Below are 27,537 nucleotides of genomic sequence, written 5' to 3'. Positions count from 1 at the left end.
AATTATCATAAAAACTTGTTTGATAATTTTTTTATTTATAAATGGTTGTCTCAGTTTGTAAATTTGAAGAAAAAACATAAGCTCAAAAAATGAGTTTACGTTTGTTTTTAAACAGAAATTTAAAAATTTGACTAACAATTTTTTTTCAATTAATTTTTTTTTCAAATGTTTTTTTTTCAATTAATTTATTTTTTCAATTATTTTTTTTTCAAATAATTTTTTACCAATTATTTTTTTCAATTAGTTTTTTAATTAATTTTTTTTCAATTATAATGTGTATAATTGCATTGTCATAAATAATAAAAAATAAATATAAATATTTTAGGCATGATCAAACATATTTTTTAGTTTATGTTTTAAAATTTTCAAATATTTTGTTCAAACCAAATACATTTGTAGTTTATGTTTTTCTAAAAATAAACAAAAACTAATTTATAATTTTTTTGTAAATATAAACAAAAAAAAATGTAAACGTTACCAAACGTTACATAAGTGTACTTGATTATTATGATAAGTTAAAAATTACTTTTTAATTTCAAATCCATTGAAAATTATCTTACTTTTTACAAAAACTAGCTTAGAGATTTCTTAACATAGTTAAATTTAATTTATTATCAATCGATAGTTAAATTTAATTTATTATCAATCTTAGATACAATAAATGGTCCAAATTTATTTATGTATAGTACATAAAAACCTTCACGGATCGAAAAATCCAGAGTCCTCAATGTCGAAATCCTTCTCAGCTCTTCATCACGATCTCATCCAGTAAGTCATCTCTCTCTCTCTCTCTCTCTCTATAGATTGCATATAGGAATGTGTATCAGTATAGTTTCTCACATGACTGTCGAGTTTCTAGGTTATCTGAACCAATCCGACAATCTCTATTGAAAGCTCAGTACAATCCACCAGAAGCCTCTAATGTCTCCGTCAAGTCCATGCTCGAGTCCCTTCTTCCTCAAACCAACTCGCCATCGAACCCCGACTTCTCCGAAGCTGAAATTCGTAGCAAACTCAAAGATTTCGGTCTATGCTGCGCGGCATTAGCTTCCTCTGCAGGCTCGACCTACGACCAGCTTTCATGGATCCCCAATTCGCTCTCTCTCGACGCCGACTCAGCCTTTCGATACCTCTCGAAAGCTTTTTCCGGCTGCTTGAAGCAAGGGGTGTCAACGAAAATTGGTGAATTGGATTTCGATTTGAGATTGATGTCGGGCGAGAAGAAATTGGCGGCTGAATTGATGGTTCAAGTGTTGCCTTCGTTGAAAGCGAGCATTAAGGAAAGTTCGATTGATAAGTCGGAGGATGGTGATGAGGTTTCGGCTGCGGTGGCGAGGTCTCCTGTTGCTCGTGCCATTGTGGCTGCTTATCAGTTTAGGTGGTTTGTGACCCAGGTTTGCCCCTTATGTTATGACATTGTAATTTTTTTATTTAATTTTTTTTTATATGGGTTATATTAAGATTTTGCATTTGTAGTGAGGTTTGACATAATGTGTTTATGCTGTTTTTAGGTTGACTACCCACATTTGGGAAGGTTGTGCTCTTTGGTGATTCCTTGTGCATTGACATCTCTCGATCACTGGTCACCGGAAGTGAAAGTATGTCCTGGGATTTATGCTCTCTGAATGACTTACCATTTTTAATACTGTTTTCGCATTTAATATAAAAATAGTACTAGTAGTCATAAAAGAGATTCGAAAACATGTTATTAAAAAGATTATCTTTTAGATTAGATGTGGGGAATAATATTTTGGTACAATAAGATACCCTTAGCACTTCTCAAGAGGGGTTTACAAAATTATCTTCAAGAAATTAGAGGATTTGAAGTCTTTGACGAAGGTGTATAATTGAGGGTGCAATAATAAGAAGTTTGCTTTCAGTCTCCAGGCATGCAGATAACTAAAACATAGTTGCAGTTGCATGAAGGTCGGTCAGAATTATACAGTCTAGTTGAATGAGTAAAATTGTGTGTTATTTTCAATGAGTAGTTACACTTGCACATTTTTTTTTCCCCTCGCGTATACTATATTCTTCATTAAACATGCTTTTAATAGAGCCAACTGGAGAAAATAGATGTAATTAACCCCAAGTATATGGGGCTAAATTTTTAAGTTGACGTGTGATATTTAAGTTCTTTATTGTCACCCAGCATAGTAGTAAAAGGCATTTTGAGGTTGAGGTGAGTGTGGGATACAATTCTTAATCAACAATACTCCTCCCCTTGCAGGGTGCAAATATTTTAAATAGAGAATACATAGGTTTGGAATGGATCAATGAAGTAAAGCGTCATATTTTTTGCTTTTTGGGCTAAAATTCACAAAAAAACAAAATAGGCTAAAATAGCCAATAAGACAAAATATCACATTAAAATCATAATTATTTTATTTTTTCTCTCACAAACATCACATCCAACTACAAATAAATCCAATCATCTTCCCAAACACAAATATTTTAGTCTACTAAAATAGCCAACTTCCCAAACGAGGCCAAAGTTGAAGCACTCTAAAACAATACCTAATTTGCCGCAAGTTGTCATCTTTAGCAGTAGTTGCTACCATCCCCAGTGTAATTTGCAGGATTTGAGTCCCAAAAAGACTTGGGTGTGCCTATGCAATTATCAAAGAAATAAACAAGGGCATGATATCTAATTTTAGTATGTTACCACCATATTTTATGATTTCAGCATGGAGACACTTTTAAAAGTAAAGTTTAGTTTCATCTAAGCAATGATGAATGCTTGAACACGGCTTACAAAATTGTGAATACCTAACTCCAAATTGTTTGGAGAGAGAATTGTAACATTTCATCGGGAGGGACCGACTTGGATTAATATAATAAGATTCAAAGGAGTAGAATTTAAATTTAATTTCTACAACTTTATATATGTAAACAACAATATCTAAATCTGATGCTTTTAAAAATTGGCCACAACTATTATGTAATGTCATTACGTGTAGTTTTGGTGGTTACCTTCCCATTACGAGCACTATAATCGTGTGACACAAATTTCGGTGGTTACCATTCCTGTGACCATTTTGTACTTTTACATTAGTATGTTAACATTTTTTTATTATGAACTTATATTTATGAGACTATCATTTTTAATATTAAATATATTATATTTATATATATTTTTTCATAACAAGGGGTAAGTTATCTAACAAGTACAATCAGTTTAATAAAGAAATTAAACACATCCGACAAAAGGAAAAATCTCTATAATAACAATAAAACTCACCAAAAATCATTTGAACGCCACTAAATGTGATTTTGAAATAAAGAATGCGTATTGGTAAATTTTCTCAAACTTGTGTGAAAAAATAAAGACTCGTAGCTCCAGTTGCCAACTCCATGATGGTATAGTCTTTATACCTTGCAACCGCATCAGCGCTCAGTTATTGTTACGACGGCTGCCACTGTTACTTAAAACCATATGAATCTAAACCAGTAGAAGGAAAACATGAACAAATTTTCAATACCAATTCAAAGTGCGCATGCCTTTGTGTGTGTGTTTTTATCTGCAAAAAATGTAAAAGACTACTTCGAACATAACTTATCTCTACATTCATCAGCAAGCACTTCTTGTACAATACAATCATCTTATATTCTCCTTTTGCCCAAGCTTTTGACTTCATAATACCCATAACCATCTTTCCAAATGTTCATGGGTTTTGTATACCCTTTCAAACTTCTTTCCTCATTCTTAACTCTTTTGTTTTTTTGGGAACTAATTCCTCCTTCTTAACTTTGATACCAATACATTCATCAACTTTTGAAATCCAGGCAATGTTAATCATAGAAAAAGTTATAAACTAGAGAAAAAAATACAAGAAAAACAAGACTCTGGATCCATGCAAGGGAATTGCAACTGATGTATTCTCTTTTTCTTTTATTATTAAAGTTTCTTTGATATATTTGTGGTCCTTGATATATTGGTTTGCTCTTGCACACTTGAAAGAGAAATAGAACTAGAAAGCAAGCATTAAACATAGTTAAGCTGTGCTTGTGCGTCGTGTGCCCCCCCTCCGATTCATGCTTGAATGGTTGGACTTCTTGTACTTGAGTATTTTTGTGAAGATATGTGGCGTTACGTGTATAGATGCATCTAGGAAGTAAGGTTAGGTTTTTGTGGATTATTTCACCATTTTGATTGCTAGTATGGTTGTGGAGGATGCTATTCTTTTTGTTTCCTGATTTCAGGGGCAGGGCATGATTAGTTTTATACATCTTGCAAAAAATGTGAATGCTGCTGAGCTTAGTTGGTATGAAGATGTAATCCTTGACGCATGCTGTCAGAATATTGTTTCTAGTGATGAGATATGGCACCTTGCGGTTGAGATGTCAGTAGCTCTACTGACTTGTATACAGCCGAGTAATCCTCGCAGCTCATGGTATATACCTTTTCTATTACTTATATTAGTCTTATGTGAAAGGATGACTTAGATTAGTGTTGTGATATGTAATTCACTCTGCATTATTGTTCTCTGTAAATTGTACTCCATGGTGAAAAAGCTTTACAGAATTAAACTTGAATAATAGGTGACCATGCCTTTGTTGTGATGGATTATACATGCATTTTTGAGTCGAGACCAAGGATGTAGATATGGAATTGTGACTAACTAGGTCTCAAAAGGAGACCTTAGGAGATGTTGGAAAACTTGATGGAGTTTTAACCTGGATAGAGCCCAATGGGCTCTGAAATTTGGCCCCATGAGATTGTTATGGACTAGTGGTATTCTTTTTACTTATCATGTAAGGTTTGATATCAGATGGTCTGGCCTCCTTACCGGTTGCATCAGCAAAGAAATGTTAGTTCTGTAGACTGGGACCAATCCTCTCCAGATATGCTGCAGTAAGAAGCAGCATCTCTATACACTTTGCTGATAAGAGTCTTCCTCTAAATCAATTGTCTAGGAACTGTAGACAATTGCTTGGAATGAATTAGTAGTTTCTGTGGGTGACCTACACTGTCAACTTATTTTAGGAAGTACCGTTTTCTTGTATCATCAGTCTTGCAGTCTCGGTAGATTTTTCATTGTGGTTTATGTTTTACTTTTACATAGGATTGAAAGGATGCTAAGTGAGATGTTGAGTCACTTGGAGCGCCAACCAAGAAATAAGGAGCGCCGTCTAGCATGGCTTAAGCACATTGAGCAACTTTTCAATGTTGTGGGTCTTGTATTGCTGGCTCATGTCAGACGTATTTTTCCACTTTTCTTTCAGTGGATGCATACTGATGATGATGAAACAATTTTGCTGGTAAGAAGTAATTGCTCTTCCTTGCATGAATTATTGATTCCCTTTACTCTTGATAAGGTTTTTTGAAGTGATTGCCAATTTTAAAATTCAGTCACACTTGTGCTTAACTTTTGGTCAGGTTCTCCTTTTTGAGAATTCATACTGAAGTTTATTATGTTCACGCTGAATCCTGATTCTTTGTCATATGATGTAGACTTGAGCAATATATTTGATGAGAGAATCTCATCAATCTATGGTACACTGCAGAAAGGCCTGTAATTTTTCTGTAATTATAAAATGAAGGCTTCTTATGGCGTTTATGTCTCATATTTTGAGAAAATACCCCTATCTATATTTAAATATCTATCTATACTATTATAAAGTGAAGGCTTCTCATGGTGTTTACCAAACCAAACCAAATCAAACCAAGCTTTAAGTCCCATCAAATGGGGTCGGTTGGAGGGGAGAATGGGACTTGAAACCTAGGCCTTTTGATTTGGTAAAGAAGGCTATTACTACTTGAGCAACACACAATATATGTGCCTTTGCCATTTTTTATTTATTTATTATTTTTACTTACTTGAATTGAACATGCATCAGCTGCTACACATTGTGATATTAATAATACATTTATTATTTTTTTGTTTTGTTTTGTTTTGTTCTTACCTACTTGAATTGTACACCCATTGCGTGTGCCAGCCGCTATTGTTAATATATGTAGGGAAATGTGTCTCATTCTGCAATTCATTATGTGTGTCACACAAATTGTTGGGGCAAACCAAGAATAAATTCTTGTGCAATTATTGTTTGTTGAAAGTAGTCACTGATAAATTATTTCACTTTTTCAATAACTTGCAATGCAGGTTCTTGAACGGGTCCATACGGTTATTAAGTTAACTTGGATAAGGAACACGCCATATATTGAAAGGTGAACTGAGTAATTACGTTTTACGCTCATATGGGAGTATCCCATGGAAATAAATTATTTCATAATGTCCTTAGCTGCATTTGGAGCTTTTAGATTGGTTATGTACAACTTTAGATTATGCCAATAATGATGATAAAAGATAAGGCAAATTTCACTTTACTCCACAAACCATATGGGGGTTATGTAATTATTTCCAAATGATAAGAGGTAAACCACACATGGACCAAATTACAAGGGAGTAAAGTGAAATTTTCCCTAAAACATATTACAATAGTTGGTTTGATAATTTGAAACATCAAATGAACGAAGTTAATTGCTGTAAACACAATGACTGATCCTATCTTCATGGTATGATAGATTTGATTAATTTTAATTTGCATGGTAAAATAAAACTGATAGATCCACTTTCGTGTGACCATGACATGTGTTCATGTCTTTGTAACTATGTTCCAAAAGGGTAAATTTCACTTACCTTCCCTGAGGTTTTACACAATGATGCACACCTGCACCTGCCCTTGTTTGAAAAACACCACAAACCTTCATGGTGGTGTGATCAGGTTGGGTTTAAATAATCTTTTTATATTAATTTGAGGACATTTGGCCTTGTGTATATAGGGGTGCAACTTGCGCGGGCTCAACCCTAGCAACCCGAACCCAATCCAAATTTTTTTAGTCATTGGACAAGATATTTTCAAATTCTATACAGGCCTGGGCAAAAATTCAAAAACCTGAATTAAATTTGGGTGGACTTGGGCAAAGACGTCAAACAATCCGAAGTCTCGAATTATACATATATAGATATATAAAAATGTTAAATATACATATAAATTACTAGTCATTACATGATATTAAAGTAATTTAGATTATTAAATCATATTGAATATATGTTATATATACAAATAACATAAAATCTTATTTTTTTTTTTTATTTTCACTCATAAATTGTAAGGACTACTATAGTGGCATCTCTCTTACATTATATAAATTATTTGTTTTGATGGTATTAATGTTTTTATATTAAAAAAAATTGTAAATAAAGTTAAATTTTAATAATTTAATAATGTAGCTGAAAAAAAAAAAATTGAAATTTATTTTCAATTCGGGTTTAACTCGGATCAGACTTGAGCAGGCAACCTCGGGTTAAAATTCGGGCTTGGACGAGCCTGGATAGGTCTCAGCACAACTTGGGCTGAACTTGGACAACCTCCTAACCTGACCGAATCCGCCCGCGTTGCACCCCTATTTTTATGTAGTAAATCTTGTCAACAAGGATGTCTGAAGATTATGTAAAAAAGTGTTAGAATTTACCATCACCTACCACCACTACCACCTCACCTACTCCACTAAACCTAACCCACTACACCACTACCACCTCACCTACTCCACTAAACCTAACCCACTACACCACTACCACCATCCACTACACCTACATCTATATAAGGAACCATTTGTAATAGACATATATATCAATATAAATCAATCAATAATACAATTCTCTATTTCTCTTTATACATTAAATTTCTACATGGTATCAGAGCAAGGTTAAGACCTTAGTATTTCTCGCTTCACCGGCGGGCGGCAACCTCGCCTTGGCCGCCCGCCGGACCTCAACCTATTCCGCTTATTTTCTACACATACCTTGACTTCTTCAACATTTTCTTACACCCCTCCTCCGCTATGTCGGCGGCGGCACCCGCATCATCGTCTAGCCTCTATCGCCGTTCACCTCGCCTCTCACATATCCGTGGTTGTACTCTTACTCGTCGTCGTCGTTGGCGTTTCTGGCGCTGCTTTTCTGCTCGTCACTGCTGTTTTTTCCCGATTTGCTCTCTCTCTCTTAGCCATGGATTTGGGTGTGGGGTGTAGAGCTGTGGCTCTGTTGTTGGTAGCCATATTTGCTGGCTTGAAGGTTTCAATGGCAGCAGTGTACAAGGTTGTGGACTCCGCTGGTTGAACCATCATTGGGAATATTGATTACAAGGCCTGGGCTGCTTCCAAGACGTTTCATGTTGGAGATGTCATCATTTTCGAATACAATTTTCAATGTCACGTGTTGCAAGTGCCCCACAAAGAATACCAAGCCTGCAGAAGTGTAAGACAGTAACATGCATCTTCACATACAGCTTGGGTAATGTGTAACTGTCAAAAGCACAAGCTTCTTGGACATCCCTCTCTCTCATCTTTTCCCACTTTCAAACCCATTTTAATCATATCTCTCATTTCTCTTAATTTATTTCATCCACAAATATTTTTCTCTATTTTCTTTATCCATTATTTTCTTTTATTTTATTTTTCTTATTAAACAAAACAACACCACAAAATAACACCAACAACATTCCACAACCTTGTCATTTTATTCATATCAGGGGATCAACCCCGATCACACTTTTACATCCAAAAAAAAAAAAAAAAAAAAAAAAAAAAAAAAAAAAAAAAAAACAAAACTACCACAGCCACAGTGGGATTTTTCTTCTCTACTCAGCCGCCGGTCTTTTCTTCTTGCCTCCGTCCTGGGCGGCCCTTGCCGGTGTTGCCTCCGTGTTTCCCACTCCACTGGGCATGATCACTACTCCCTGCTCCTCCACTGTAGCATATGGCGGCCCTCCAAATCGGAACATAAAACTGGCCTTCCGCTTCAGCTCCTTGTTTTCCGCCTTTAGCACACTTATCTCTGCTCGCGCATCCTTATACATGCGTTGGAGCAGAGCCAGTTGGGCGTTTAACTGCTGCACCTCATTTGTCCTACTCTGCAGCCGGTTCGACAAATTTGTAACCGCAGTCATGGTTTCCACACATGACTTCAAGGTATACTGATTGGCCTCCACATCCGACTGCACTGCCATTTTTTGCTCCACCGACCGCATCGGAAAGTTCAACGGAGCAAAACCAGAGGTGTTTGGTTGAGGTTCACTGGCCACCGCACCAGTTATTTCTCTTGTGGACTCGTTCAGTTCTGGAAAGAGCGTGAGCAGACCACGGGAAGAGGAGGCCATGTTCTGGGTAGCTGGACGGGAAGAAGAGGCCATGTTGCTGAGTGTTTCAGAGACGGGTTGGTTACAGAGTATTACAGAGTTTCTTTCTCAGCAAAGGAAGAGTTGTTTTCAGAGGATTTTCAGAAGTTTTTTTGTCTGCCTCAGCCTCAGCATCAACCTTGGTTAAATAGCGAGGCAGCCACGCATATCGCGCGCCACTTGACGCCAGACGACAAACGGGCGCGCCAGTCAAGGCACTCACGTGCCTCGCCATCATGTCCGGCACATCTTTTTATGACTTGGGCTCGCTTTTTGATGGCACGCCTTTTGAAAGATTGGGCACACCTTTTGAGGGTGCGACTTTTTAGGGGTCCGACAAGACTCTGTAAACTGTCCCGACATTTGATTCCGGTTAGCTTTTCCAAGGGTCCGACAAGACTCTGTAAACTGTCCCGACATTGATTCCGGTTAGCTCCTTCATGGGTCCGACAAGACTCTGTAAACTGTCCCGACATTGATTTCGGTTAGTTTCTACAAGGGTCCAGCAAGACCCCGTAAACTGTCCTGCTACAACGGTCCGACATGACCTCATAAACTGCCTTCTACAACGGTCTGACACGACCACACAGTGTCTGCTACAACGGTCCGACATGACCCCGTAAACTGTCTGCTACAACGGTCCGACATGACCCCATAAACTGTCTTCTACATCGGTCTGACACCGCCATCCAGTGTCCTCTACACCGTTATGACACCACCATACAGTGTCCTCTACAACGTTATGACACCCCCATACAGTGTCTTCTACACCGTTATGACACCACCATACAGTGTCCTCTACAACGTTATGACACCCCCATACAGTGTCCTCTACAACGTTATGACACCACCATACAGTGTCCTCTACAACGTTATGACACCACCATTCAGTGTCTTCACCAATGGTCTGACACGACCATACAGTGTCTCCTATCCTTTTTTTTTTTTTTTTATGTATTTTCTTGTTTTGTTCCTCTCTTCAAACTCACGTTGGTTAGTTTCTATCCTCCTTGAGTTTGCGGGGGGCTGTTAGAATTTACCATCACCTACCACCACTACCACCTCACCTACTCCACTAAACCTAACCCACTACACCACTACCACCTCACCTACTCCACTAAACCTAACCCACTACACCACTACCACCATCCACTACACCTACATCTATATAAGGAACCATTTGTAATAGACATATATATCAATATAAATCAATCAATAATACAATTCTCTATTTCTCTTTATACATTAAATTTCTACAAAAAGGTTAAAGATTGATCAGGTTGAGTTGTGCCAATTTTTCAGACTAGGGGTCTGTGTGTGTGTCACGGCATAGAACCTCAAGGAAGGTAAGTGAATTTTACCCCTTCCAGAAAGGTGAAGCTCACTGTACAGGATATTCATAATGGTTACTTTTTTTTTTTTTTATGGGAAGCAAAGCTTTGATTATTTCTTCTCTAGCAAAAAAGAAGGAATTTTTTTTTAAAGAAAACTGGAATGGATCAAACCACTAACTTTTGTTTTAAGGTCACAATTCACAGTTGGATACATCTACAAACAATGAACAGGCCTTGTAGGTCAAGTCATGTGTCTTTGGTCCCTCAACCTTGATGTCACATCACAGGTTTAAGTCCCTACCTGTGCCAATCAAAATAGATAAAATTTGGTCAATAGACTCGACAAACTTCGTGTTGGCACTTGGGAGTCATTTTTTATATAAGAAACAAATTAACGAACACAATTTTAAAAAGCTAGAAGATCATTATAGAAATTTAGTGATAATATGCATCATGCAGTAAATTTTTTTTAATAGGTTTCATCAAAATACGAGAAAAAATATTATAATATAAGATACAAGCAAAGGATTAAAAAAAAAAAAAAAAAAACTTAAGTAGGCTATGTTATAGTGATCCAGTGGCTCTTACCTGTTCTCCCTCTGAATTTTCTTCCACACACCTCAGTAGTTTCCTTGATAAGTTGCTTTTTTTCAAATATCATTTCAGCTTCCATCATTATCTTCTCTCTTCAGCTCCCAATTATGTGAATGCTACTGCTTCTAAAGTTACAGAAGAACCATCAACTCACTGTCTGTGCAGATGTACTTCCGTTTTCTCTTTTGACATTTTTTTTTTTTTTTTTGTGTGGTCTCAGACTGGTAGATGAACTGGCTATTTTATACAAGGAGGCAGCATTAAAAATTGCTCGTGAAGAAATTAGAGCACATATTCTTCAGATTCTAATCTTGCTTCAGCAGTTAATATTCCTTTTAATTCATTGTTTATATTTATACACAAGTTTACCCTACATCTCTTAATCTTATTTTGTTTTATTTTTTTTCCCTCTGAAACTCCAAGATGCAAAGGGCCACAGTTTAAAGCAGCTTGGGACAAGCACAAGGATGACCCAAACTTGACAACTCTTGAACCATCCTTGAGTTGTATGGTAAAATTTTCTTCTTTGTTATTTTCAAGAAAATTAACTCTTCAAATCATCATTTAATCTCTTATCACTTTTACGTTAATAAACATATTGTTTAAAAGGCATTGTTGGGCTTTGAAGGACACCATGCATGTGCAATCTATCCACCGGAGTGGAGTATTCATTAATTTTACAATGAATCCTTTTCATCGAATCTCTTGCACAATGATGGATAGTGAGAACATTTACATGTTAGCCAATATGTTTAAAAGGGCCAGAGAATTTGGAGGCCACATTCTACACCTGAGAGTATAGTCACTGCAATTGTAATTGATAGTGCTCCAATCCACTTTATAAGCTGGCATAGCTTTGCTGGCTAATTCTTTCAACTGGCCAGTAACAATGATAATTGTATATTGGCATTCCAGATGTTAAATTCTCAACTCCCTCCTGTGCTTGGTTGTGTGACAAGCTCATTGAATCCCAACCTGGCTATTACATCAATCTTTTTGTTATTTTTCTTGTTTTACATATTTTTCTAGGAGTGATCTCCATTACAGAGAAATGTAGTAGTCAAAAACAACTTTCTACTCCTATGTTTGTTTTAACCTTTGCCAGCACTGTGGATACAGGTTGTTCAATGATGATGACAGAAGAATCCGAGATACTGCATTCCCTGGGTTTAAATGTCCAAAAGGATCATCAATGAGCAGTTTGCTTTAAAAAGCAGATTTTCCTGGATCTGAAGTCCCTTGTGCATAGAGGTTACAAGCATACTGAGTTAATCATTTAATGGTTGATGTTCTCAAAAATACTGCTAGTACCTTTGTAGGGATTATTCTGCGTTCTGCTTGTTCAAAGGTCTGAACAAGTTTCTTTGTAATATAGTTGAGCTCATCAAAAAATTCCTCTGTTGTGTGTGAGTCTGTGCATTAGTTCTAGAAAGCTTGTTGTCCTTCTTGTATGTTTGTTTATTTTGTCCTTGTTTCATGTATATTTATTTGCAAAGAAGAAAGGCTTCGTAATTTGCATTCATGAATTTGTTATGGACCCTTTTGAACAACACAAGTCCTGTTGTTGAGCTGCTGTTCCAGAAAGTTCATTGAGGACCAGAGCGGGCCAGCTTGATTACTGGTTGATCTTGTTCTCCATCAATTCCTCGTAATTATGCCAATAATAATAAGGACAAACCATTCCAATGAGTCTAAACAATGCACAAACCAAACCAAACCAAACAAATCCTTATGTCTCATCAAATGGGGTCGGCTACATGAATCCTTTTCCTCCACGTAGCCCTATCAAAGGCCATTTCATTAGTCAAATTAAGTATATTCATATCTCTATTTATAACGCTAGCCAATGTTAATCTAGGCCTACCTTGTCCCCTAATACTTCCATCTACCGTTACAGCATCGCATCTTTTCGTTACTGCCTGTTGGTCTCCGTTGAATATAATCAAACCATCTCAATCAATTTTCTCTTAACTTATCTTCTATCGATGCTACTCCTACCCATTCCCGAATACACTCATTCCTAATTCTGTCTTGTCTAGTCTTACCACACATCCACCTTAGCATCCTGATCTCAGCCACACTCATCTTATCTACATATTGTTTCTTGGTTGCCCAATACTCCGTTCCATACAACATAGCTGGTCTAATAGCCGTTCTATAGAACTTACCTTTTAGTCTAGTGGGTATTCGTTTATCGCACAATACCCCAGACGTACTTCTCCACTTACACCATCTCGCCTTAATTCTATGGGCCACATCTGTTTCAACCTCTCCCGTTGTTGTGATAATCGACTCTAAATAACAAAAATGTTCACTCTTAGGCAGTTCTTGGTTCTAAATCTTCACTTCCCCTCTGCTTTCATTGATACTGTTACTAAATTTACACTCTATGTACTCTGTCTTAGTTCTGCTTATCCGGAATCCTTTAGATTCAAGAGCTATTCTCTAAATCTCCAATTTTGTGTTAACTCCTTCTCTAGTCTCATCCACTAGCACAATATCGTCTGCAAAAAGCATACACCATGGCACGTCATCCTGAATATTTCTCGTCAACTCGTCCATAACAAAAGCAAAAAGATAAGGACTTAAGGTAGATCCTTGGTGTAACCCTACAATGATAGGAAATTCATTTGTCTTTCCAGCTGGCGATCTAATAGTGGTCACCATCCCTTCATACATGTCCTTAATCACATCAATGTAACCTTTTGTCACCCCTTTCTTCTCTAACACCCACCATATTATGGCCCTGTTTGGTAGGGCTTATTTCTAGTTTATTTCAGCTTTTAGCTTAATTTAAGCTATTTTGATGTGTTTGGTTCAGCTTAACAATACAGCTTATAGCTTTTTATAAGTCAAAAATCAACTTATTCCTTGAGTGGGGGAGGAGAAGCTTAATTTATAAGTCAAAAGTCAGCTTATGTTCACAGTTATAAGTTATAAACTGTTAAGGTATAAACTATAATCACTTTCCCACAACTCTACCAAACAGGGCCTATATCCCGGGACACTCTATCATATGCTTTCTGAAGGTCAATAAACACCATATGTATGTCTCTTTTCTTTTCTTTATACTTTTCTATTACTCTCCTCAAAAGATAGATCGCTTCCATTGTTGACCTACCAGGCATAAATCCAAATTGATTCTCTAACACGTCTGTTATTTCTCGCAATCGGCGTTCCATCACCCTCGCCCACACTTTCATTATATGACACATTAGCTTGATTCCTCTATAGTTGTTGCAATTCTGGACATCACCTTTATTCTTATAGATTGGTACTAAAATACTCTTCCTCCACGCATCTGGCATGTTCCTAGTCAACAAAATTTTGCTAAACAACTTAGTCAATCAAGTAACTCCCTTCTTACCCAAACACTTCCAAACTTCAATAGGGATATCATCGGGTCCTAAAGCCTTATTGGATTTCATCTTCTTAAGTGCAATCTCCACTTCAAAATTTCTAATCCTGCGATAGAACCTATAGTCTTGGTTTATCGTATTATTGGCTATTTCTTCCCGTATTGCCGTACCTCCATGTTCCTCATTTAATAGTTTCTCAAAATAATTTTTTCATCTTTCCTTAATCTCTTCATCCTTCACCAATACCTTAGAATCCTCACTCTTGATGCACTCTACTTGATTAAAATCTCTTGTTTTCTTCTCCTATATCTTAGCAAGTTTGTATACCCTCTTCTCTCCCTCCTTACTATCTAATCTAGTGTATAGGTCATCATAAGCTTTCAACTTAGTCGCTTTCATTACTTTCTTGACCTTCTTATTAGCCATCTATAGCTCTTAAGGTTTTCCTCAGTTCTATCCTTCTGCCACTTGTTAAAGCACTATTTTTTTGCCTTAACTACCGCTTGAACCTCTTCCCTCCACCACCAAGTTTCCCTAGAGTTGGGTCCCGTTCCTTTCGACTCTCCAAGCACTTCCCTTGGGATTCTCCTCATACCATTGGCCATCGAGTTTCACATAGTGTTAGTATCACCTTCTAAGTTCCAAGTACCTTCCTTATCCATTCGATTCTTAAATATTTCTAGTTCATCCCCTTTTAGGTCCCATCATCTCGTCCTACGACGCCCACCATCCTTCTTAGCATGGTATTGCCCTCTAAAACATAAATCTAGTACCAAAATCTTATGCTGAGAGACCAGGCTCTCTCCAGGAATCACCTTACAATTATTGCATTTTAGGCGGTCCACTTTTCTCACTAAGAAGTAATCTATTTGGCTCTTAACTAATCCACTCTTAAAGGTTATCAAATGCTCCTCCCTCTTCTTATATATAGTATTGGTCACCACCAGGTCAGAAGCCAACGCAAAATTTAAGATATTCTCTCTAGCCTCATTTTTGTCACCAAAAACGTATCCATTATGTACCCTTTCATAGCCTAGTTTATCTATGCCCACATGGCGATTAGAATCTCCACCTATAATCAGGTTCTCTCCTACGGGTATCTCTTGTAAGATCTCATCCATTTGCTTTCAAAAATCCCTCTTAGTCTGATCATCTAATCCTACTTGAGGGGCGTATATGCTAATAACATTCACTATATTCCCTCCAATAACTAGTTTAACTAATATAATCCTATCCCTTTTCCTAGTGACCGCCACTACACTCTTCACAAGACCCTTGGCAATTATAATTCCTCCCCCATTCCTGCGTCTATCCTTACCACTATAATATAGTTTAAAACCGGTATCCTCAATTTCCCTAGCTTTCTCTTCCGTCCACTTAGTTTCTTGTATGTAAGCCATACTAACTCTCCTCCTAATCATAACATCTACCAATTCCATTGTCTTACTAGTTAAGGTTTCTATGTTCCAAATGGCTACCCTAAACCTATAGTCATGGGCTATCTTCTTTACCAGCGCTCGCCCAGAAAAACGCAGAAATCTTTGCCCATTTTTCACCGCATCCAATCATCGATGCAGCGCCCCTTACTCACTTTTCGAAACACCCAGAGGCAGGCGCAACGCGTCACTTGAGGGGAACGACCTAGCATTTAAACGATTTAAAGTAGGATTCATTTTCATAAGGGATCCGAGCGGCTTTTTTACGTGTTGACTGTCGGCTACCTAACACACAACCCTCCTCCTTAACCCGGGCTTGGGACCGGCGGAGTTGTTAACAACCCTGACGGAGTTAGTCTAAACAATGCACAAATCTACTAAAATTGCAATAATACATATCTGACTCTCATTGCAGCTTATTGTTTCCTAATCAATGCAATACAATGGTGGAAAATTTTATTAACAATGGTTTCATAATTTTATCTATATTACAGAGCAGTTTGGTTTTTGAAAATGCCTCTCTTACAAACCGTTAGAACAGCTGGGATTGTTTTGGTTAAAGTTGCAACAGCTGCAATCGTTTCCCAAATTTCTGAGATCCCACCCATTTTTCTCCTTATTTGTCTCTGGTACCCCTCTTCTCTTCTATCTCATCTCTCAAAAGACCCAGTCTTTTCTCTCTCTCTCTCTCTCTCTCTCACACACACACACACACACACAGATCCACCTCCTCCCCTGTCATCCCTCTGCCACCACCCCCTCATTTGCATTTGCTAATAACGCTACCCTCGGCAACCCCTACACCTCCGCACAAAAACCCTATTGTGTTTTTCTATTGTTTGCAACCACCACAATAACTCCTCTCCTCACATTGCACCCATGAAGAAATCATCTGAGATTGGTGATTGGTTTGGACCCACCTTTCTTCTTTCTTTAAACCCGTCATCGACAACACCACCCACCACCACAAGAATCCCCTGCCACCATCACAGCCCCTTCTTGACCACCCGACCAAATCCTTTCTGCAGCATTCAGGTGGCCCTCGATACCAAGAGAGATAGACAATGGGAAATATGTCGGTTACACACCAGAGCAGGTTGAGGCCCTTTTGTTGGAAACTTCTCATTTGGAATTCCGCAAATCAAAGTTTGGTTCATACTAGAAGGTATGGTATGTATGTCATCAATTTACCATTAAATTGATGTGTTGGTGATTATTTGATTGGAGGTGGCGGTTTACCAACGAGGTGGCTGTGCCGTGGTGATGATGCACAATGGGAGAGCAACGGGTTCATGTTGTCAAAGGGAACTACAGTGGCTCGTAGAGGGGGTCATTGAGACAAGAAAATTTTGAGAATTGGGGTGATTCTGTAGTGGTAGACAATCACCTATTTTCTCTTCTATTAGTCCAAGTTTGTTGAAGTTAATCCTTCTGGAAGATATGGAAGGGTATGCCTTGTTTTATTACTTTTGGTGCTTGCTTGAATTCCAAAAAGTCTAAGAAACTCATTTCTGCATACAGTTTTCAAATTTCTGCAAAATTTGAACTCTGCTGGCACTATACCTTTTTTCCCCATAATTAATACTTTTCCATGCATAGTTTGCCATTTCATGGTGTGCATTCTTTTCCTTATTATATTGGTTTCTTTTTATTTTTTTTTTGGTGCAGTCATACAGCATCTGATGAGTGTGAATTGATTAAATTAGCAGTAAACAACTATTATTATCACTAATGACCCTTCCCGTTTAAGGTTAAGGCACCACCGAGCAACCTCTTAAGCCACAATCGAGGTTCAAACTAACTTAGATCATGGACATCACCACCATTATTGGTCAGGTAAGTTTTTTCTCTTTATTGTTTTATTTTGAAATACAAACACATCTCTTTTGTAGGTCGAGGATTATTTTTCACCTATTATATTTAATTTCCTCATAAGAAAATGCTTTTTTTCTAATATTTTATAGGTGGATGGAGATTTAAAGCAAACCATAAGATGAGCTCCCTTTCTCGTTTTCTTATTCAATCTACATTTTTTTTTAAAATATGATGAGCAGCCTTTGTATATAATGAGCGTGACTTTAATGTGATCCACACATAAGTGTTCTTTCATTCATAATTTGATTTCCCCCCTTCAATAATCTGAATAATTTATTTATTTGTTTGCTTATCAAATTCAAACTGTAGAATCTTACGATTGCTTTTATTTGTTTTTCTATTTTGAATTTGGTATTGCCGATTTTGAATTGATCATGACATGTTGAAGAAAAATTGTCAAAATTGGCTCCTGAGGAAAGAACTGAATTTGGTATAACTGGGACTTTTGTCCTTTTTCTTAAATTGTGAAATATGATTTTTTTATGTCAACATGGACGTGAGAATGTAGTTGGTTTTGATTGGGTCGGATTGTGTTGGGAGTGCCTTTAGGAATGGTAAATTTTGATTGGGATTTATCTATACATGTATAAAAGCGTGTAAGCGTGTTGTATCTAATGCTTGAGTTTCCAAAAAAATCCCAGCCGATGCTTCAAAGACTTCCCAAGCGGTGCAATTGCTTCTCTATAGAAGCCCAAACAACTTGTCAATGGCAGTGCTTCTTGGCTTGTTTTTGAGGTGTCTACTGAAGGTGATCTAACGTGCTGAAAAGCAAAGCTGAAAAATATCAGTTTGCTGAACCAGCTATATGAAGCACGGACACCACTCCGGAGGCAACATATGGGTGTCGGACATGTGTTGGACACGGACTCGCGGTGGACACGTGTCCGACATTCTACCTAACGTGTCCCTTTTTTTTTTTTTTTGAATTTTTGCAGCTGGACACTCTTGGACACGTTGAAAATAGACAGAAACCCTAACCCAGGAGACAGAGAGAAAACCTAACCCATTGAAGACAGAGAGAAAGAAAAAGAGAAAGAGAAAGAGAAAGGGGAAGAACCCGTTGAAAAGCCTAAATATAGCTTCCCTTTTGCAGCTTCTGTGATTGAAGTAGTACAGACTCAGAGTAACTGAGAACATTTGTCCTTTTGGTCAGAATTGCATGCTTTGTGTAAGAAATAATGTATAGAGAAAGAGAGAGAATAAATTGTATGTATTATTATTGATTGAGATGTTGTTATCTATTACAATGATTCATGATTCCTATATATAGAAGAGGGTGAGTGTGTAGTAGGTAAGAAGTAGGTGAAGTGGAGGTGGTAGTGGTGTAGTGGGTTAGGTTTAGTGGAGTAGGTGAGGTGGTAGTGGTGTAGTGGGTTAGGTTTAGTGGAGTAGGTTTAAGTGGGTGAAGTAGGTGGAGAGTAGGTGGATTTTAACAGCCCCCCGCAAACTCAAGGGGGATAGGAACTAACCAACTTGAGTTTGGAGAGAGTAACAAAACAAGAAAATACATAAAAATAAAAGAGGATAAGAGACACTGTATGGTCGTGTCAGACCATTGGTGAAGACACTGGATGGTGGTGTCATAACGTTGTAGAGGACACTGTATGGGGGTGTCATAACGTTGTAGAGGACACTGTATGGTGGTGTCATAACGGTGTAGAGGACACTGGATGGCGGTGTCAGACCGATGTAGAAGACAGTTTATGGGGTCATGTCGGACCGTTGTAGCAGACAATGTTGTGACAGTTGTGGTGACAGTTTACGGAGTCTTGCTGGACCCTTGTAGAAACTAACCGGAATCAATGTCGGGACAGTTTACAGAGTCTTGTCGGACCCTTGTAGAAACTAACCGGAATCTATGTCGGGACAGTTTACAGAGTCTTGTCGGACCCATAAAGGAGCTAACCGGAATCAATGTCGGGACAGTTTACAGAGTCTTGTCGGACCCTTGTAGAAACTAACCGGAATCTATGTCGGGACAGTTTACAGAGTCTTGTCGGACCCATAAAGGAGCTAACCGGAATCAATGTCGGGACAGTTTACAGAGTCTTGTCGGACCCTTAAAAAGTCGCACCCTCAAAAGGTGTGCCCAATCTTTCAAAAGGCGTGCCATCAAAAGGCGTGCCCAATCCATAAAAAGGCGTGCCATCAAAAGGCGTGCCCAATCCATAAAAAGATGTGCCGGACATGATGGCGAGGCACGTGAGTGCCTTGGCTGGCGCGCCCGTTTGTCGTCTGGCGTCAAGTGGCGCGCGATACGCGTGGCTGCCTCGCTATTTAACCAAGGTTGATGCTGAGGCTGAGGCAGACAAAAAACTTCTGAAAATCCTCTGAAAAAACTCTTCCTTTGCTGAGAGAGAAACTCTGTAATACTCTGTATCCAACCCTTCTCGGAAACACTCAGCAACCCAAAAAACATGGCCTCTTCTTCCCGTTCAGCTACCCAGAATATGGCCTCTTCATCCCGTGGTCTACTCACTCTCTTTCCTGACCTCAATGAGTCAACAAGAGAGAGAACTGGTGCGGTGGCCAGTGAACCTCAACCAAACACCTCTGGTTTTGCTCCGTTGAACTTTCCGATGCGGTCTGTGGAGCAAAGAATGGCAGTGCAGTCGGATGTGGAAGCCAATCAGTATACATTGAAGTCATGTGTGGAAACCATGACTGCGGTTACAAACTTGTCGAACCGGCTGCAGAGTAGGGCAAATGAGGTGCAGCAGTTAAACTTTCAGCTGGCTCTGCTCCAGCGCATGTATAAGGATGCGCGAGCAGAGATAAGTGTGCTAAAGTCAGAAAACAAGGAGCTGAAGCGGAAGGCCTCCGTGATGTTCCGATTTGGAGGGCCGCCATATGCTGCAGTGGAGGAGCAGGGAGTAGTGATTGTGCCCAGTGGAGTGGGAAACACGGAGGCAACACCGTCAAGGACCGCCCAGGACGGAGGCAAGAAGAAAAGACCGGCGGAATAGGCGAGAAGAAAAATCCCACTGTTCCGATTTGTGTTGGTTGTGTTTTGTTTTGTTTTGTGTTTTGTTTTATTTTTTTTTTATTTTTATTTTTTTTTTATTTTTTATGGTGTAAAATGCTGATCGGGGTTGATCCCCGGCATGAAGAAATGACAAGTTTGTAAAATGTTGTTTTTTTTTTGTTTTTTTGTTTTTTTTTTTGTTTTTGTTTTGGGAGTGTTTTGTTGAAAAAATAAAAATAAAATGAAAGAAAACAAGGGAGAAAGAAAATAGATAAAAAATATTTATAGATGGATTATATGAAAAACATCAGTGCGATTGTTTCAAAATAAAGTGGGGTATTTAAAAAAGAGGAAAAGTGATTTGGAAAAAATAAATAAAAATAAGTGATTTTTGAAATCAAATGGAGGAGAGAGAGGGACAAACCCATGTGATAAAGTGGAGAGAGAGTCGGTGAGTGGGGTGCAAAAGGTGAAGGAGAAATGATGGATTGAAAATGGTTTGGGTCAAAAGTGGACACTGTTAGTGGGGAACATGAGTGCATTGATTATTTGATATAATAATAATAATAATAAAAATAAAAAGTTAGAACAGTTGGAGAGAATGAGTGGAGTATGGTAAGGGTTTCATCCAAAGCCAAAATTCCTGCAGCGAATCACTTCGCAAATCCTAGCATGAGCTTTTTCTCTTTCCGGGCTTATTCATGAATTTCCTGGTGATTTCAAGAGCCTCTGGTGGCATTGTGGCAGAGAACACCCCAACCTGGATTTTGGGTGGCAGCAACTGAGAACACCCCAACCTGGATTTTGGGTGGCAGCAACTGGAAAATATCATAGATCTGATTTTTAAAAACCTCGTGACAGCATTTCATCAGCTTCATCCAAGACAAACATTTTGATGCAAACAGGGCGAAGTGATTGTCTCCGCAACATGTCAAACACACGACCAGGAGTACCAACAACAACATGAACCCCACTGGAGAGAATGCGCTGATCTTCGCGCACACTAGTCCCTCCAACACAAGCATGAACCTTCACACTTTGCTGGGCAAGTTCAAGAGTGGGTGGAAGAACCAAAGCTTGGCACTCAACCAAGCTATAATCTAGCTGCTGCAGAATTCCAGAGCAGAATGTTGCAGTGTTTCCAGTTCCAGACTGTCTCGTCATATGAGGTGAAGAATTCGTCTCCATCAGCCTCACACATGACTACAGTTGCACAAATCTTTGTTGATTTTATCAGCGGAATAGGTTGAGGTCCGGCGGGCGGCTAAGGTGAGGTTGCCGCCCGCCGGGGAAGCGAAAATACTAGGTTTTAAACCAGCTCTGATACCATGTAAGAAATAATGTATAGAGAAAGAGAGAGAATAAATTGTATGTATTATTATTGATTGAGATGTTGTTATCTATTACAATGATTCATGATTCCTATATATAGAAGAGGGTGAGTGTGTAGTAGGTAAGAAGTAGGTGAAGTGGAGGTGGTAGTGGTGTAGTGGGTTAGGTTTAGTGGAGTAGGTGAGGTGGTAGTGGTGTAGTGGGTTAGGTTTAGTGGAGTAGGTGAGGTGGTAGTGGTGTAGTGGGTTAGGTTTAGTGGAGTAGGTTTAAGTGGGTGAAGTAGGTGGAGAGTAGGTGGATTTTAACACTTTGGTATGTTAGCTATTGTAGGTAGTTGTTATATAGGTTATTTATGCCCCGTTTGGGGACTTACCTTTTTAGCCAAAAAGTCAAAAAGTTACCTTTTAAGCCAAAAAGCCAACAATTCATACCAAAAAGTCAAAGATTCTCTTTTCTCTCTACTTTTTGCACATCTTTTCGTAATTAGTCAAAAAGTCATCCCAAACATATAAGTTTTTTTTACCTACTTTTTTAGCCAAATAGCCAAAAAGTTACTAAATTAGCCTGTTCCCAAACGAGGCCTAAGTGTGTGAAAGTGAAATATAACTTAAGCTTCTGTTTTTTCTGGTCCTGTTTTAGTATTTTAATCATACTGCAGTTTTTCAAGCTGCACCTTTTCGTAGTGGCTTGGAAGTAGTTTCTCAAACTGACAATAACCCTGCCCTTGCTGGAATTGCTGCAATGGTGTGATTCTTGTAAAATTAAAGCACATACATGTAGCTTGCTCTTTTCTTTATGCTGCAAAGGTGTGATTTTTGTAAAATTAAAGCACCTTTTGGTGTTTCGCTCAGGAAAATTTTATTTAAAATACACTTGTCATTATTTACATTTTGAATGGGCCAAACCAAAGTAAGGTTATAGATTTTGGGGCCAAAGTACTACTTACGATGTGCTGTTTATAACTATACCATAATAATTCGTAACTATCACCACAAATATTCATTAACTTTCACCAAAAAAATTTGTAACTTTCTTCTGCATGATTTATTTTCCTCTTCTTCTTCTGTTTATTTGATTCATTATTCATTTTCCTTTTACCTCCAAGCTGCAAGTCTGGAATTGACGCCTGTGTCAATTGAGAAAATTTATGGTCTTAAATGTATCCTCATGTTTCTTCAGGTCACTTCATATATATATATATATATATTAAATTCTTTTCTGATTTTTCTTGTATATGCTTGTCTGAAGTTTGTTTAAACTACTTTGATTACATGAATATTCATTTTTGATCCAAGCTTTACTTGATGATTCCATGATATGGTCTATGCTTCACTTTTGGCTTTGGATCTTGATTTTCTATTTCACTTTTGGCTTTGGATCTTGATTTTCTATTTCACTTTTGGCTTTGGATCTTGTTTGATGTTATATAATCATTTGCTTGGATTTAGTGGATTCATAATGATAATTTTGCAGTTTACTTAAAAGAAAAATATGATGACGTTTGGTGTTTGTTCCTGCTTGATGTAATATGTGTGTGTGCATTGTTTGACAAGAAGGATATGGAAAGTAACAAATTTGTATGTGGAACTGCTGCGTGTTGTTCAAGAAGCAGTTAATGTAGACATGATCGTTATGGATCCGTATGTTGACGAGGCTCTACCAAACTTGTGGGTTGGTGGTGTGATTGGAGTGGCTGTGGGTAATTCCACTCTATCTAAAACCCTAATCCAACAAAGAAAGAAAAAAGAATATGAAGAACAATAAGAAAATCTGAAGGTATGCCTCTCAATTGATTATTTATGAAACCCTCCCTCTCCTAAAACCCCATTCTTTCTTATTTTTATCCTATTTTCTTCAGTGATTATTTCTGAAATCGTCCCTCTTGTAAAATCCTCTTCTCTTTGATTTTTACCCTCTTTTCTCTGTCTAGGGTTCTCTCAGAATTCTTGTAAAATCCTCCTCTCTGATTTTTACCCTCTTTTCTCTGCCTAGGGTTCTCTTAGAATTCTGATTCCAGTCTTTCTTTGGCTCTTATAGATTTGGTATTTTTACATTTGAAATGATGCTTGAGAAAATTTTATTTTATTTTTTTTTTTTATATATTTCAGTTGACTTTAGTAATGAAATAATCCATGAATATGTTCAGGCATTGGGCTTTTGACATTGATTAGTGTAGTATTTTCGAGCCATACTTTTGCTTCTAGGGCTTGTTGTCTAGTTGGTGGTAAAATAGGTCATATTGTTTTGGCATTAGATTTGTAGATCTAACTATGTTTTTTGAATGTTGATTGTATTTAAAATGTTTGTAAAATTGTATTTGTTTGTTAGCAATTTAAACAAACGTATTTTAGAACTATATTTTCTTTGTGAAAACTTGTGACTAATTTAATTCATTCGCGCCTCTGTTTGTTTCTAATGAAAATAGTAACAGAAACAAAAAACCAAAGTTTGAATTTTTTTTTTTCAGTCTTCGTCCTGTCATGATTTACTAAATGTAGCTATTTTGGTTGAATTAAGGTGAAAGCTATACTCTTGTATTACATTTTCGTTTCGTTACAAATGCATTATCATTAGTTTTTTTCTTGTAGCTGCAAACTTGAATGAATTTCAATTCAATTCAATTCTAAATGGCGACACTGAATTTTGTTCTATTTTGTGATCCGTGTTGGTTGAGAAAAATTAAACATGTCTGAAAAATGTAAGACAACACTCTGATTGTGAATTTTTGAGCTTTCCCACTAGGTTGAAGTTATGCTGGTTGATTATGCGTATTCTCTCTTACTTACTGTCATGGAATTCAATGTACCATCTGTACTTTGGGAATGATAGTTGCTCTTGGTTGTCTTTAGCATGCAAATGGAGTTAAACTCTTGGTTTGTGATGCTCATTATCTCATATAAATTTTGGATTTCATTGGTACCTGTCATGTAGTATAAAATGTAGTTACAATTCCCTTAAAAGTATAAAACTTGGTTCCAAAATGGTATCTTTGTGCTGCGTAGAATTGCAGTGGCAACAATTGTGAGAGGGGTTTAAGGTTTCATATCTCGATGACTATTGTGGTTATCTTAGTGTGTATTATTATGAGTTGCCGAAGGTAGGGTGGATGTTTATAGTGAAGGCTATATGTATGAGGTGGTTTACTTTGAAGAAGTGATACTGTAATACTGAAGTTCATTTGTGTTGTAGGGTTAGGGTAGTGCCTAAATGGTGGTGGTAATGATGGCTATTGTTGTGGCAATACATTGTGGTTCTTGAAATGAAGGCATCAACAATGACCACTTTTGTCACATTGGCCACTTTTCACTGTCTAATTTACTGCAAAAATATTAGAAATTCTATAACAAAAATATTACTAAAAAATTTATGTCAATAAAAAAAAATTATATGAGCAGTATAACAAATTTTTTTTTTTGAATCACTGACATTACTCAATTTACTAGGATTATTTTTGCCTCTTTCTATAAAAAAAAATTATATGAGCAGTTTTATGGTCTCAAAAAAAATTATTTCAAAAAAATATCTATAAACTATGTTAAATGGTTGAGATTAATTCATATATAGATCCCACTATACAAGAATAACTCTTAACCACATACTATTTTGTTAGTCTGTTTTCTTGGGTCCATAGACTTTCCAAAATTATATTCACTGTGTTTGGTTTGAGCTTTCTGGATTAAATTTTTTGAAAATTGATTTTTTTGATTTTTGTGTTTTTTTTGTTTTTAGTGAATATTTTTTAAATTTTAAACATTTTTTTTTAATTTTTAGATGCACCTTACTTAGATGTATCTAAAAAATAAAAAATTTGTGAAAAATTATTTTAAAAAATTAATAAATACATAAAATTATAAAAAATGTACTGAATTCTTGTATTTTTTTTGTATTTTTGGTATTTAGTGAATTTTTAAAAGATTTTTTTTACATTTTTTTTACTTTTTAAGTGTATTTATGTTAGGTGTATCTAAAAAGTAAAAAAATTGCTTAAAATATTAAAAAAATTCAGTAAAAACAAAAAAAATATTAAAAATAAGAAAGTAAAATTTTCTAAAAAGTGTTTTGAAAAATTGAAAACCAAGCAAGGTGATTATGATTGGGGATAAGTTCATGTGGTATTATGGAGTCGTCAAAAATCAATAGATTGATTGGTCAAAACTTCTTTGGCTTTGAAGCTACTAGTTTTCAATCAGAAGTTGCTGCGACGCACGCTATTAGCTTATTTATTTACTTGAGGCGTAGGCAGGATAGAATAGGACTTCTTTTTTGCTTCAAAGCATGTCTCACTCAATTAGGGAATACACGATTATTGTTGGGGCTATACCCATCCAATTTATTTCCTTGCAGGGGCTGTAACATAATCTGATATCAGTTTTTGACCATATTTGCAATTTAGATTTTTTATTTTTTATTTTTTATTTTTAACCGACTTATTTAATTATTTTTCTTTTGTTTGCAGTTGGGTCATGAAAATAAATTATACAAATTATATCCATCCATTGGATGAAACTATAAATTCCATATGTTTTGTTCTATTTCCATGGCTTTTGATAAGTAGTAGTGTTACTTGGGTTTGTTGCCAATTACTTGAATTTTTATTACAGACACAACTGAATCCATTTTAGTATGATTTAGAATCTTAACACAACTTGTTATCCATTTAAGTTACATGGACCTTTCAAGAGCCTTTGAGGCACTTTGACTACTTTTAAAAATAAAAGACCTTTGTACCAAAATGGGTGGTCAGGAAGTGCAGTTTGCTTGTCAGAAAGTAAGAGGGTCCAAGAGTTTCGGAGACTAGAATGTTCAATAAATTATGATCGAAATACAAGAGGAGGGGATCGACGGATAAGGAAGGAGTAGGGTGGTCCCCTTTTGTTGTCATGCATCTAAAAATTTTGACTTGGAATAAAGGATTTAAATGATCGAGGGAAACAAACGTTGGTGAAGTCCTTTTTGAAGAGTGCTAGGGCGGACGTGGTGTGTCTTCAGGAGACGAAGATGGAGGCTGTTGGGTCGAAGTTTGTGTGGGAGTTATGGGGAGGAAGGCATGTGGAATGGGTTTTCCGACCATCTTTAGGGGTGTCGGGGGATATTCTAATATGTTGGGATAATAGAGTGGTCATGAAGGAGGGGGAAGAAGTAAGGGGATTTTCTTTTCAGATGCCTTGAGGATGATTTTCGGTGGGCGTTCACTAAGGCTATAATCCAGTTCGGGGGCCAGAAAGGGTAGCCTTTTGGAAGGAATTACAGCATATTGCTTTTAGATGGGGATTGCCATGGTGTGTAAGAGGTGATTTTAATGCCGTGAGAAGCCCAGTGGAAAAGACTAGGGGGAGTCAGGTGGGGAGGTTTATACGGGATTTTGCTTCTTTTATTGATGAGATGGTTCTGGTAGATTTTCCCTTATAGGGGGGAGGTTATACATGGTCAAGTGGTCGAGTGAGTTCTTGGCTCGATAGATTCTT

The 27,537-nt window shown here is 37.2% G+C and overlaps 1 protein-coding gene and 1 long non-coding RNA gene across 8 annotated transcripts; one reads left to right on the top strand and one right to left on the bottom strand.

Moving 5' to 3' along the window:
• The first annotated feature begins 665 nt into the window (after nucleotides 1-665).
• Nucleotides 666-18,817, top strand: LOC114290303 (ARM repeat superfamily protein). Of its 7 annotated transcripts, none has more exons than XR_014337697.1 (11): nucleotides 666-768; nucleotides 860-1,394; nucleotides 1,512-1,598; nucleotides 4,201-4,391; nucleotides 5,064-5,259; nucleotides 6,102-6,166; nucleotides 11,326-11,427; nucleotides 11,529-11,616; nucleotides 12,225-12,356; nucleotides 17,651-17,736; nucleotides 18,711-18,817. XR_014337697.1 is itself a non-coding variant. In XM_082882668.1 (10 exons), exons 1-9 carry the CDS (start codon nucleotides 728-730, stop codon nucleotides 17,699-17,701), a joined length of 1,356 nt encoding a protein of 451 aa, XP_082738794.1. In that variant the 5' UTR covers nucleotides 666-727; the 3' UTR covers nucleotides 17,702-17,736; nucleotides 18,711-18,817. The 7 variants fall into 7 exon arrangements, 4 of the variants coding, with proteins under 4 accessions (XP_082738794.1, XP_028089984.2, XP_082738795.1 ...); XR_014337696.1 differs by lacking the exon at nucleotides 18,711-18,817 and adding an exon at nucleotides 17,865-18,072; XR_014337695.1 differs by lacking the exon at nucleotides 18,711-18,817 and adding an exon at nucleotides 17,865-18,072 and having other exon boundaries at nucleotides 12,225-12,453.
• On the bottom strand, nucleotides 16,393-16,794 carry LOC145796939 (uncharacterized). The gene is made up of 2 exons (XR_014337698.1): nucleotides 16,657-16,794; nucleotides 16,393-16,549 (listed from the first exon to the last, which is right to left on the bottom strand). It is a non-coding gene; the product is annotated as an uncharacterized LOC145796939 (long non-coding RNA).
• Nucleotides 18,818-27,537: the final 8,720 nt, after the last annotated feature.

Source organism: Camellia sinensis, chromosome 8 (assembly GCF_055761805.1).
Source record: "Camellia sinensis isolate YWXY chromosome 8, ASM5576180v1, whole genome shotgun sequence".
NCBI classification, from domain to species: Eukaryota; Viridiplantae; Streptophyta; class Magnoliopsida; order Ericales; family Theaceae; genus Camellia; species Camellia sinensis.
The sequence above is the reverse complement of the archived record's forward strand: the minus strand, read 5'-3'. Positions and strand labels throughout refer to the sequence as shown.

What these genes read in the sequence shown, in the direction of transcription:
- LOC114290303 (XM_082882668.1), top strand. Translation starts at nt 728, where the DNA reads ATGTCGAAATCCTTCTCAGCTCTTCATCACGATCTCATCCA. An exon ending in AGTAATCCTCGCAGCTCATG is followed by an intron (nt 4,392 to 5,063) that starts GTATATACCTTT and finishes ACTTTTACATAG; the next exon opens with GATTGAAAGGATGCTAAGTG. An exon ending in ATTCTAATCTTGCTTCAGCA is followed by an intron (nt 11,428 to 11,528) that starts GTTAATATTCCT and finishes TGAAACTCCAAG; the next exon opens with ATGCAAAGGGCCACAGTTTA.